At 38.1% G+C, this 13,588-nt stretch overlaps 1 protein-coding gene across 1 annotated transcript in view; it reads left to right on the top strand.

Annotated features, from left to right (window-relative positions):
- ENPP3 (ectonucleotide pyrophosphatase/phosphodiesterase 3) overlaps window positions 1-13,588 on the top strand; it is a 74,044-nt gene that overhangs the window by 14,052 nt on the left and 46,404 nt on the right. The window contains exons 6-7 of the mRNA XM_059177533.1: window positions 3,490-3,587; window positions 10,773-10,852. Of these exons, the coding sequence (XP_059033516.1) occupies window positions 3,490-3,587; window positions 10,773-10,852 (178 nt within the window). The remainder of the gene's footprint in view (window positions 1-3,489; window positions 3,588-10,772; window positions 10,853-13,588) is intronic.

The following is a 13,588-nucleotide window of genomic DNA, read 5'->3' as shown; positions in this document are numbered from 1 at the left end:
AACATCTTGATCCCTTAGATGTCTGACCTTGTTTTTAAGCTGCAAGGTTATTTTGATGGCATATTTATGAATATAAAAGTTTTAACAGCACTATGCTAATGAATTTATGAAAAATAAGTATTTCCAATGCAAATTGTAATGCACTATTTGAAATTCTTCTTTTTTAAAGACTTTATTTATTGGGGCGCCTGGGTAACTCAGTGGGTTAAGCCTCTGCCTTCAGCTCAGGTCATGATTCCAGGGTCCTGGGATCGAGCCCCACGTCGGGCTCTCTGCTGTGTCACAGAGGGAGAGAGATCACAAGTAGGCAGAGAGGCAGGCAGAGAGAGAGGAGGAAAGCAGGTTCCCCACTGAGCAGAGAGCCTGATGCGGAACTCAATCCCAGGACCCTAAGATCATGACCTGAGCCAAAGACAGGCTTAACCAACCCACTGACCCACCCAGGCGCCCCTGCACTGCTTGAACTGCTTGATGAGTTTTCTATATATTGTAGTTAAAACAATCTTAATTTTCCATTTTGTTTTGAGATATAATCTGTATATATTGAAAGGGTCACATTTATGTTTACAGTATAATAAGATTTGGAAATCCAGAAACCCATATAACCCATAGATAAAGGAATATTTTCCAAGATAAGGAATATTTTCAAGATAAGGAATATTTTCATCACCCAGAAAGATGCGTCATGTACTAATATCTGTCACCATAGATTCCTGTTCTAGAATTTCATATAAATGGAATCATTCCATATGTTCCCTTGTGTTGTTTTTCTTAATCCAGTGATTTTGAGACTCATAAATGTTACTGTGTGTGTGTACCATATCTCTCACAGGGGCTTTTGCACAGCATACTTTTTTTCTGATTAACACATTGGTCCCATTCTCTTTTCATACTATTTCTATTCATTCTTTAGGGCCAAGTTCATGTGTCTGTTCTTAACCTTACAAAGATCAAATCTGACATCCCCTATGTAGTTGAGTAGCATTGTGTAATCAAATCTAACCCTTAACCACTCCTGTTTACTTCTCAATTTCATCCCCTAGGTTAGGGCTGTAATCCCTTCATGCCTTTATTTTCTATACCTAGTATAATGTCTGACTCAAATATTTGTTAAATGAATTACTCTACAGTAAATGTGTATTCTGGGAAACCATATAGACCTGTCCTCCAGACTCTCCTCAGTTTCTCTTACAATGTGGAATTAGATGGCCAGGGTGATATTTTTATAGCTTTACTCAGCACCTTGAAAAACATAGAAATTATTTTTCTTATTAATAGTTTGTATTAGGGGCTTCCAGGTAGCTCAGTCAGTTGAGTGTCAGACTCTTGATTTCAGTTCAGGTCACAATCTCATGGGTAGTGGGTGAGCCCCACATCAGGCTCTATGCTCAGCAGGAAGTCTGTTTGAGTTTCTCTCTCTCTCTCTTTCCCTCTGCCCCTCCCTCTATTCACACACTCTTTCAATCTTTCTCTAAAATAAATAAATCTTTAAAGAAATAGTTTATATTAGCATTCAGAATTTTCTCCATAATAATATTGGATATTCGTCAGAATTTTTAAGGACAATTCCAATCAAGTTTCTTGGAAAAGTGTGTTTTTGTTTAAAAATTTGTTTTTAATTTAAACAATTTTAAATTAACTTAAAATATAATGTTTTATTTGTTTCAGGGGGACAGGTCCATAACACCCAGCACTCACCCTCACCAATGTCCATCACCCAACCACCCAATCCCCCCTGTATAAAAATTTAAAATTCACATCTAAAGTGAAATATGAGCCTCACATTATCAGTTGCATGCAGTGTATTTGGAATTTAAAACAAATGTTGGTGTTTATAGCTTCTATTCCTAATAGCTCCAAAGTGGAAATGTCCAGCAATAGTAGGATGACTAAGTTGTGGTTTATTCATTCACTGGAATACAAGACAGGCATGAGAATGAATGATCTACAGCTCCACGTAACAGTATGAATTAATCTCAAACATAATGTTCAGTAAAAAAAAAAGCCAGTCATGCTGGCATCCATGCATGTACAGGATACATCCTGTATCCTGGCATGTAAATATAAATCTATTTGTTTGAGGTCAAGGTTCTGCTCACCCTTGGTGGGGGTGTGGTTTGCAGAAGCTGTTAAGTGGGAAGGAGCCCGAGGAGAGGATTCTAGGGTGCTGGTATTCTGTTTCTTGATTTGGGTGATAAAGTTCACAGTGGAGTTCAGTTAGGAAATTAGGAAACATTTATCAAACTATACATCTGTGAAATGTGTGTGTGGGTGTGTCTGTATATAAATTATATACAAGTAAAATTTTAAAAGTGAAAAAAAATTAAACGAAGAAAAGACAACCTCTGGCTATATCCTAAGAGCTAACCTTCCATCACTTTAGCTTAAATATGGATATTAAAAAAAAGATTGTAATGCTTTTTTTTTATTTTTAAATTTTTAAATTTTTTTATTTATTTTTTTTTTAATTTTTTATAAACATATATTTTTATCCCCAGGGGTACAGGTCTGTGAATCACCAGACCTGTACCCCTGGGGATAAAAATATATGTTTATAAAGATTGTAATGCTTTTGATGTTAATACTAATCTAGTGGGATATTAGATAGAGAATCAAAAGCGTAGAACTTTAAAATAATAACCTCATAAGCTGTAGAGTTCCTAAATTTCATATCATACTTATATCTGAAATACAATAGAATTAGAACCTCAACAGATTTTGAGTTTGAGCCTTGAATTCAGTAGTCATAACTCTTGACTCTTAGCAAACTGAAGTCCGTGTAAGGTCTGAGGTTAACAGCCCCATCTCTGGGCATGTTTTATTAATGTTCTGCTCGCATGATATTGACCTCTGTTGAAAAATTGCAATTAATAAGCTCCATGTATACTTACCACTGTAAAATACCAAATGTATTTGAGGTAACGCAATGATACTAATGTTCTGTGGTAGTGATTCCTAAGTATTAGGTGAGTGGGTCAGGACAGCAATAATGAGAGTTCAAGTAACTGCTTAGGGTTCAATAGATGCTAAAGACTGAAGCTAAGGGATTACTGACCTGCTGTCATTACTAGCAGCTAATTAGAGGTTCCTTACACACTGGAAGAACTGATGCTTAAGGGAGATAACAATTTTTATTTCTAAATTGTTTTTAAAGATTTATTTGAGAGAGAGTGCGAGAGCACGAAATGAGAGTGGGGGTCAGAGGGAGAAGCAAACTTTTCCGTTGAGCAGGGGATCCCCATGTAGGGCTTAATCCTAGGACTCTGGGGGATCTCAGCTGAAGGCAGCCACTTAACCAACTGAGCCATGCAGGTGCCCCAAGAGATAACAATTTTTAAAAAGAAAAAAAAAACAAAACCCAGGATTGTTTTCTTACCGTGCTTTCTAAGCATTTTCTAATTTAGAGAATTGTAAGTAGTACAGCAAAGTGTCTTTATTTTTTTTTTTACAATCAAAATAATAGACTAATATTTTGTTTTCCATTTTCAGATTTGAACTACCACCAGTTATTTTGTTTTCCATGGATGGATTTAGAGCTGAATATTTGCAGACATGGCACACCCTCATACCTAATATCAATAAACTGAGTAAGTCTTCCACAACCATAGGCACACAAGGGTAAGGACAATAGTTAGCCAATTTGTAGATGGGTACCTTCCTTCCTGACCTTCCTTATTAGTCATTTGGCTTCTCCCAGCTCCTCTGAAGATCCTGAGGAATTTACCACTCACAGTAACAATTTTCATACTTCTAGGCTCCTCCTTTTTTTGTAACCCATTCACCTTTTTGTTTATTGTGATTTGTTTTGTATTTGAATGTAAGTTCCATCCTATGGAAATCTGTTCACATACACTGTCTCGCAAGCAGTGTTTGTCAGACTTGGGTCCTGGGTCTTAGCAACGTGACCAGCAAGGACAGGATCCTGAAGGAGCCTGAGAGCAGAACAGAGCCAGCACGTACCAGTGTTCCAGAAGGCAAAAGGTCCAGTATCTATGTCTGATTCCAGAAGTAAACTGCCTGGAAACTGGCTCCACTGCTTATTAGCTGTGAGAGCATGGGCAAGCTTATCTCACCTACTGGTGCCCATTCTCTTGAGTTGTAAAATGGTCACTTCCTACCTGTTGGGACTACTGTGAGAACATAAATGTAGTACACACTGAATGTCTTTAAGGTACTATTATGATTATTGGTCTTATTGTCATCTTAAGCAGGATGTTACACTTCTATTCAGGAAAGTTGGTCCTCATATGATGTTATAAGGTTATTAATAAAGAGAAATCAAGTACCTAAGGAAGGACACAGAGCTAAGAAGAATCAGTTAGGGCCAGAGGGCTGGCTCCTGGGTCTATAGGCTTCCCTACCCATTCTTTCTTTTGTCCCCCTTCTGCCAGGCCCTCTTTTGCTTCCAAGAGTCTCAAAGTTTATCACAATTTTACTGGTGTCTCTTTTTGTTTTTCTATAAATTATTAAAAATAACTATTTGAGCCTGAGTAAGTCCATTCCCTTGTCTGGGTCTCAGTATCCTCACTTGTAAAATGAGAGGGTTAGTGCTAACAATTTCTACTGTTTATTCCAGCTCTGAAACCCCATTTTGGACTGCTTCCCCCTCTAACACAAGGTGCTTTGTTGCTTCAGCTTTTCTCCACTCTTTGAGATAGAGCCTTAGCAAAAACTTGGAGAGTTTGGGATTCTGACAGAACTGGTTCCAAATTCAGTGCTTGCCATTGAAACGCTGAGTTCCTTTGGCCCAGAAAGTTAATTAATATTTCCCACACTTTTTATTTCCTTATCTGCATTTTCATTGATGAGTTGATGTCAAATTGTATCCAAAGAGAATTTAGCCGAACCCCTTTTGAAGTAGAATTACTTGATTTGCTCACCCCACTCGGAGTTGGAAGTGACACCAGTGAAATATTGGGCCATAGAGAGTGTTCCCTTTTAAGGTTTAATATGTATTTTTTAAGTCACGCAGACAAGATTTTGATCCTTTCAATGTGTAGACATCACTAACTGTGCCTACCAAGGCAAAATGGGCTGTTAGCTTTCAGAAGGCCTCATTGAGAGTAGATGTGATAAGACTTAGGATTAGTACCTCCTGCCAATGGTAGGCTTGAGGTGAGGTATGTGACAACAGGCATCACTTTGAACCTTCTAGTACTCCATCTCCAGTAACCCATCAAGCCCCCTGGGTTGGGTGACAGTGACAGTGGTCATGGAAACTGACATGAGCTAATACCACACAGCACCATGAGTCAGATTTGTGATGGTTAAAAGGACTCAGACTCAACTCCAGTGAGCAGGTAAGGTCATTGTCTTGTTTGTGTGGGTGGGAGCAGGAAATAAAAGGAAGAACAGGAAACTGTCAAGTAGGAGAGAGGTGATTTGGCTTAAGTCAGGTTTACTGAAAGTTGGGTGAGAAACTGGGGATAGACTAAGACTAGTAGAACAGGTGTATTTAGCATGTAACATTTGCTGAGTTTTAAAGATTAGAGTTACCAAGTTACCAAGTTTAAAATTCATGAATGTCAGAACAAATTCTCCAGATGCCATTATCTGTCTGACCCCTCCTCCTCTTCTTTTTAAATTTATTTTGGTAAAAACACTTAACATGAGACCTAGCCACTTAATAGACTTTTAAATATAGAATGCAATATTGTTATCTATAGGCCCAGTGTTTTATAGCAGATCTCTAGAATTTATTCATCTCATGTAAATGAAATTTTATACCTATTGATAAGCAACTCACCACTTTCTCCTCCCCACAGACCCTAGCAACCACCCTTCTATTCTTTGCTTCTATGAGTTTGAATCTTTTAGATGTCTCATGTAAGTGGAATCATGTATATTTGTCTTTTTTTAATATCCTCAAGGTTCATCTATATGGTTGTATCTTGTAGAATTTCCTTCCCTTTTTTTAAGGCTGAAATGCATTATTATATATTACACTTAAAAATGCAGTTATCTGTCGATGGATATTTGGATTGTTTCTACATCTTGGCTATTGTGAATGCTGTTATGTTGAACATGAGAGTATTAATAGCTCTTCAAGATCTTGATCTCAGTTCTTTTGGATAAACATCTGGAAGTAGGATTGCTGGATCATAGTGTAGTTGTATTTTTAATGATTTGACAAACCTTCATACTGTTTTCTACAGTGGCTATATTATTTTGTAGTCTCATCATCAGCATACAGAGGTTGAACTTAACCATTTGCTTACATCATACACAAAGATAAACTCTAAATGGATGAAAGACCTCAATGTGAGATAAGAATCCATCAAAATCCTAGAGAACGTAGGCAGTAGCCTCTTTGACATTGGCCACAGCAACTTCTTTCAAAACACATCTCCAAAGGCAAAGGAAACAAAGGCAAAAGTGAACTTTTGGGACTTCATCAAAATAAAAAAACTTCTGGGACGCCTGGGTGGCTCAGTTGGTTAAGCAGCTGCCTTCGGCTCGGGTCATGATCCCAGCATCCTGGGATCGAGTCCCATATCGGGCTCCTTTCTCCGCAGGGAGCCTGCTTCTCCGTCTGACTCTGCCTTCCACTCTGTCTGCCTGTGCTCGCTCTCTCTCGCTCTCTCTGACAAATAAAATCTTAAAAAAAAAAAAATAAATAAATAAAAAAACTTCTGCACAGCAAAGGAAACAGACAATAAAACAAACAGGCAACCCACAGAATGGGTGAAGATATTTGCAAATGGCACTACAGACAAGGGGCCTATATCCAAGTTCTATAAAGAACTTCTCGAACTTAACACCCAAAAAACAAATAACAAGTCAAAAAATGGGCAGAAGATATGAACAGACACTTCTCCAAAGAAGACCTGCAAATGTCTAACGGACACATGAAAAAATGTTCATCATCTCTAGCCACCAGGGAATTTCAAATCAAAACTACATTGAGATACTACCTTACACCAGTTAGAAAGGCAAAAATTGACAAGGCAAGAAACAACGAATGTTGGAGAGGATGTGGAGAAAGGGGAACCTTCCTACGCTGTTGGTGGGAATGCCAGTTGGTGAGGCTACTTCGGAAAACAGTGTGGAGATTCCTCAAAAAATTAAAAATAGAGCTACCCTATGACCCAGCAATTGCATTTTTGGGGTATTTATCCCAAAGATACAGATGTAGTGAAAAGAAGGGCCATATGCATCCCAGTGTTCATAGCAGCAATGCCCACAATAGCCAAAGTGTGGAAAGATCAGAGGTGCCCTTCAACAAAGGAATGGATAAAGAAGATGTGGTCCATATATTACTCAGCCATCAGAAAGGATGAATACCCAGCTTTTGCATCATCATGCATGGGATTGGAGGAGATTATGCTAAGTGAAATAAGTTAAGCAGAGAAAGTCAATTATTACATGGTTTCACCTATTTGTGGAACATGAGAAATGGCATGGAGACATTTGGAGAAGGAAGGGAAAAATGAAGGGGACAAATCAGAGGGGGACATGAACTATGACAGACTATGAACTCTGGGAAAGAGACTGAGGGATTTAGAGGGGAGGGGGTTGAAGGATGGGTTAGGGCAATGATAGGTATTAAGGAGGGCATGTTTGCATGGAACACTGGATATTATACACAAACAATGAATAATGGAACACTACATCAAAAACTGATGATGTACTCTATGGTGACATAAAAAGTTAAAAATTGCACCTTCTCCATGCCCTTGCCAACATTCGTCTTTTGTGTTTCTGATAATAGCCATCCTAACAGGTGTGCAGTGATAACTCATTGTGGTTTTGATTTGCATTTTCATGATGTTTAGTGACATTGTACCTCTTTTTAAAAAAATATTTTATTTATTTGTCAAAAGAAAAAGAGACAGTGTGCACAAGCAGGGTGAGCGGCAGGCAGAGGGAGAAGCAAGCTCCCTGCTGTGCAAGGAGCCTAATGCGGGACTCATCCAGGAACCTAGGATCGTGGCCTGAGATGAAAGCAGATGCTTAACCAACTGAGCCACCTAGGCATTCCTGATCATGTTTTCCTTGTGTATTGGTCATTTATAGGTCTTCTTCAGAGAAATGTTTATTCAAATCCTTAGTGCATTTTTAAGTGGGTTATTTTTTTTTTTCTAGAGTTGTAAGTATTCATTATATATTTTAGGAATCAATTCCTTATCAGATACACAATTTGTAAATATTTTCTTCCATTCCATATGTTGTTTCTGTTGATGGTTTCCCCTGTTGCACAAAAGCTTTTTAGTTTGATATAGTCCTGCTAGTCTATTTTTGCTTTTGTTGTTTGTGCTCTTGGTATCATATTCATGAAATCATTACTAAAACAATGACATGAATCTTTCCTCCTCTTTTGTTCTAAGACTTTAACAGTTTCAGGCCTTATATTTGAGTCTTTAGCTCATTTTGAGTTAGTTATTGTTTGTGGTATATGAAAGGCTCCAGTATCTCACTGGAAAAGCTTGGTTTTTCATTGTGGAGTATGATGTTAGCTGTGGGCTTTCCAGAGATGGCCTTTATTATCCCTCCATTTCTAGTTTGTTGAGAGTTTTTATCATGAAAGGGCATCGAATTTTATCAAATGTTTTTTCTGCATCTGTTGAGATATGATCATGTGATTTTTATGCTGTATTATATTAATGTGATATATCACATTAAGATTTTTGCATCTATGTTCCTCAAGCGTATTTTCCTGTAGTTTCCTTTCCTTATGGTGTCTTTGTCTGGCTTTGAATCAGGGTAACACCGTCCTCGTAAAATGAGTTTGGGTATTTTTTTTTAATGTTTTGGAAGAGTTTAAGAATGATTGAAATTAATTCTTCTTTAAATGTTTGATGGAATTCAGCAGTGAAGTGTTCTAATCTTAGGCTTTTTTCTTTTGAAAGGTGTAGGTCTCATTTTATTTTCTTAAACCATATGACTTCCTAACAATAATACACGTACCTTTCTCTGAGGTCAAGATTTATTTGTAGGTAGTATTGACTAAAAAAAGAAGAAAAAGATTATTCTAATCTTTAATTAAACTTAGGAATCAAATTGCAAGGCATACCTCAAACTTAGGTACATCAGAACCACTTGGGATGCTAACCACAAATGTAGATTGATTGATTGATTGAGCTCCCTTTTCTTCACCTTCCTCTTACCCTTCCATTCCTACCAGAGTCCTATTTAGTAGACTTGATATGTAGCCCAAGGAGGTTCTGAAGGAGGTCATCCTGATATGAAATTTCCATATTGGGAACACTGCATATCGGAACAACTCCAAGGCTATTTGAGCAAACATTCATTATTTCCAGCTGCTAAGTTTGTAACTTGCTTTACAGTAATCATTTTTGCTTTATTTTTTCACCTATATAGAATCAATAATGGTGAAGCTTTCTTGTAGAATTTGAGCTGACAGGATTTGGGTATGGGAAATTTTTCGCAAGTCACTGTTGCAGAGGGAACAGCAATGTTGTAATGGTTCTGACCTTCTTCAGCAGGATCATTGCACAGACCAAAAACAACAGAACATTTGAAAGCAATATTGACGCCATGCTTTGTGGAAAACAGATCACAGGAAACTGTAGTGATCCGATGGAAACTGTAGTAAAAATAATGAGTAGTAAAGTTAGCTCATTTGGTAAATGTTACTGCATGACATGGGCTTATGCTCTTGATACAAACCAAATCCTTCTCAGTTGCCTGGATAGTTGTGTTGACTTTTGTCTTATTGGATATTGTCATTTAAGAACCATTAGCTGAGATGCAAATGTGATCTAGAAATTCTCATCCTAATGATCTGGTTCAGAAGGAGGGGAGCAGGAAAAACAAAGCTGGTGGTAGTATATAATTTAGGATACGCTTAGCTGAGGGGTCAGCAAGCTGTGGCCCGTGGTCAAAATGTGGCCCACTCTGTTTCTGTGTGGTCTATTAAATGGTAAGAATTGTTTTACATTCTTAAATGGTTGGGGGAAAAAGAAGAGAATACTTTGTGACAGGTACAAATTATGTGAAATTCAAATTTCAACATTCATTAATTTTTATTGGAGGACAGCCATGCTCATTTGTTCACATAGTGCCTGTGGATGCTTTTGGGCCTCAACAGACCATATGGATTTGCAAAGCCCAATATATCTATTATCAGGTCTTTACAGAAAAATGTAGACCCTTTGTTTGACTCACTTCTCTACTAAAAACTGACATTCCTTGGGATGGAGGAATTGTAGACGTCAGAATTCGACCTCTTTCCATTTTTAATCCACTCTTAGTGGATTAATCCACTCTTAGTTTTTTATTTCTCTGGAAAATTTTATGCTTAAGTTTTTATTTATAAAAATAACCTTCTGAGGAAAAAAATAATTCTACCCCCCACCCCATGGGGAAAGCCTGTTTTTGTTTTTACTGGAGTCTCAGGTGGCACATGATAGTTTATAAAATGGCTTCAGAGGTAGGGGCTAGAGAGTAGGCGAAAAATAACCTGGGATGGGAAAGAAAAACAACCAGGCAGAGGTAAGAGCTGGGTGGTTCCTTCTCAGCCTGATTTAGGGGAGGGAGGTGGTGCTTCTGAACAATATGATGGATCCCTTCCCTCAACCCAGCTGGTAGCTCTGGGGGTTTTTTGAGTTAGAGTCAGTCCAATATGGTGGTGGGGGGTCCTCATTGTTGATGGGGGCCAAGGTCCCCTCTGTCTCCCACCAAGAAGCCTAGGTTCTCACCTTTGGGGCTGTGGGCTTCCTGGGTCTGGAGAGCTGCTGCCACCACAGCTACTACAAATAGGGTTTTGTGAGCATGGCAGCTTCTTAATCTCTTGTTGTGCTTTGTTGCAGAAACATGTGGAATTCATTCAAAATACATGAGAGCTGTCTATCCAACCAAAACCTTCCCAAATCATTACACGATTGTCACGGTAAGTGCTCGGCCCAGTGGCAAGTCAGATAGCCCATAAACAGGCAACTGGTCACCACAGACCCACTGAGGTAGGAAGTGGCTGATCCCCATGCTACATGTTTCACAAGTTCATGGCTTCATTCAGGCTAGGAGGTAGCGTCTCATTGCAAGGCCAGTCCAGTGCACTGAGGTGTGAAGTATGACTGAATGTCCCAGCAATAGGCTAATTCACCTGTGTGACTAGCTAGGATAGCTTCTCAGAGAGGAGAAATACCATTCTCCTTTTGATCTTTGGATTTGCCTCTATTTATCTGAAGGTCTGCTGGGAAATGTAGGTATGTGTGGGGACAGCCACTTTGATGTAGGAAATTTCTTTTTTTCCTAATCTTTTCATTGTATTTAACTTGACAAAGCCTTCTGTTTCAAATAAATTCATGCTGGCTAGATCTCTTTAGATAAAGCAGGTGAAGCGAGTGAGTTCTCAGGTATGATAAAAAAATAAGTGAAATAATCAAAATGAACTCAAAAGAAAATTATATAACTTTTATAGATCTAGAACACATCTTAAAGAGTCCTTCACCTCAACCTTTATTACCGAAGGCCAAAGGATATTATGTTTGTATTACTTCCAGACACAAAGATATTTGTGTCTTTATTACTTTATTACTTTTTATTTATTGCTTTGCACTTACACTTTAATTGCTGTGAAACAGTATAATATTTAAATTTTAACTCTTAAGTAATATGTAATTTATTCACATGTTTGTGTGTGTATATACATACACAAACATTTATACACATGTGTGCATATATACATACATATACTTGCAGATTTTCCTAAATACTCAAATTTCATAGCTCACATACTCCCCCCTGAGGTCTACCAAGGCAAAACTCTGTCTTTCATACGGTAACTCTCAGAACAGTAAACTAGTGTTGTTTCCACAGTCTACTGCCTGTTTAGTGTCATAGTTTTTACATGTTTGTGCTTTTTGTTGATTTTTAAATTGCTGCTTAAAATAGCCCTCCAACGTAGTGCTGAAGCACTGTCTGGTGTTCCTAAAAGCAAAATGGCTGTGATGTGCCTCATAGAGAAGATACATGTGTGTTAGATAAGTTTCATTCAGGCCTGAGTTATAGCGAACCAATAACCTAGGGTACATAAGGTATCTTTAAACAAAAACAAGACTATGTATTGGTCAGCAGGCAAAAGTCTTATGACTAGAAGCTTGCAGGAACCTATCCTTAAATTTTCTCTAAGGGTAGTGGTTAGTATTCACTAATTCAGTGTTTGCAGCAACTTTGTAGAACGTAATTACTAGAGACAACAAGGAAATGCAATAAAAACCAAATGAGAGGGGAGCCTGGGTGGCTCAGTGGGTTAAGCCGCTGCCTTCGGCTCAGGTCATGATCTTGGAGTCCTGGGGTCGAGCCCCGCATCGGGCTCTCTGCTCAGCGGGGGGCCTGCTTCCTCCTCTCTCTCTGACTGCCTCTCTGCCTGCTTGTGATCTCTGTCAAATAAATAAATAAAATCTTAAAAAAAAAAAAAAAAACAACAAATGAGATACTACCGTGTGCCTGCCAGGATGGCTAGTATCAAAATGACAAGAAATAACAAATGTCAGCGAGTGTGTGGAGGACAAGGAAACTTCATTCACTCTTGGTAGGAATGTAAATAGGTGCAGTCACTGTGGAAAACGATATGGAGTTTCTGCAAACAATTAAAAATAGAAATACCATATGATCTGGAAAGAAAGAAACAAAGAAAATGAAAGCACTAAAGTGAAAAGACATACACTCCTATGTTTGTTGCAGTATTATTTACAACAATAGCCAAGTTACAGAAGTATTTAAGTGTCTGTTGCAAATGGCAAGGTTTCTTTTTTTGGTGGGTGAGTAATATTGCACTGTGTACGGTATATGGGGACTATTACTCATCTATAAAAAATAATGATATTTTGCCATTTGTGACAACGTGGATAAACCTACAGGGTATTATGCCAAGTGAAATAAGTCAGACAGAGAAAGGCAAATACGCTATGATTTTACTTATACGGGGAGTCTAAAAACCAAAACAAATGAACAACTAACAAGCAAAAGCCAAAATAACAGAAACAAGATCAGAAATAACAGAGTACAGGGGTGCCTGGGTAGCTCAGTTGGTTGGACGACTGCCTTCGGCTCAGGTCATGATCCTGGAGTCCTAGGATCGAGTCCCGCATCGGGCTCCCAGCATCATGGGGAGTCTGCTTCTCCCTCTGACCTTCTCATCGCTCATGTTCTCTCTCACTGTCTCTCTCTCAAATAAATAAATAAAAATATTAAAAAAAAAAAGAAATAACAAAGTACAAAGTGGTGGTTGCCAGAAGGGAGGGAGTTGGGGGGATTAATAAAATAAGTGAGGGGGATTTAGAGATACAAGCTTCCAGTTATAAGTCACAGGGATGAAGAATAAGCATGAGGAGTATAGTGAACAATAAGATCATAATGTACGGTGACAGACGGCAACTACAGTTACCATGGTAGACATAGTGTAATGTATAGAATTGTCAGATCACTATGTTGTACACCTGGATAGAATTGTCAAGTCACTATGTTCTACACCCGAAACTGCTATTACATAGTAGGTCAACTATGTTTCAATAAAAAAAGGATTGAATGTACCTATGGACACATACATAAATATACATATATTATATATAAACACACATATAACATGTATATATAAAGGGTTATACATAAGTGCTAATAACTT

Source organism: Mustela lutreola, chromosome 6 (genome assembly GCF_030435805.1).
Source record: "Mustela lutreola isolate mMusLut2 chromosome 6, mMusLut2.pri, whole genome shotgun sequence".
In the NCBI taxonomy this organism is placed as follows: domain Eukaryota; kingdom Metazoa; phylum Chordata; class Mammalia; order Carnivora; family Mustelidae; genus Mustela; species Mustela lutreola.
This window is presented reverse-complemented; position numbering and strand designations above follow the sequence as displayed.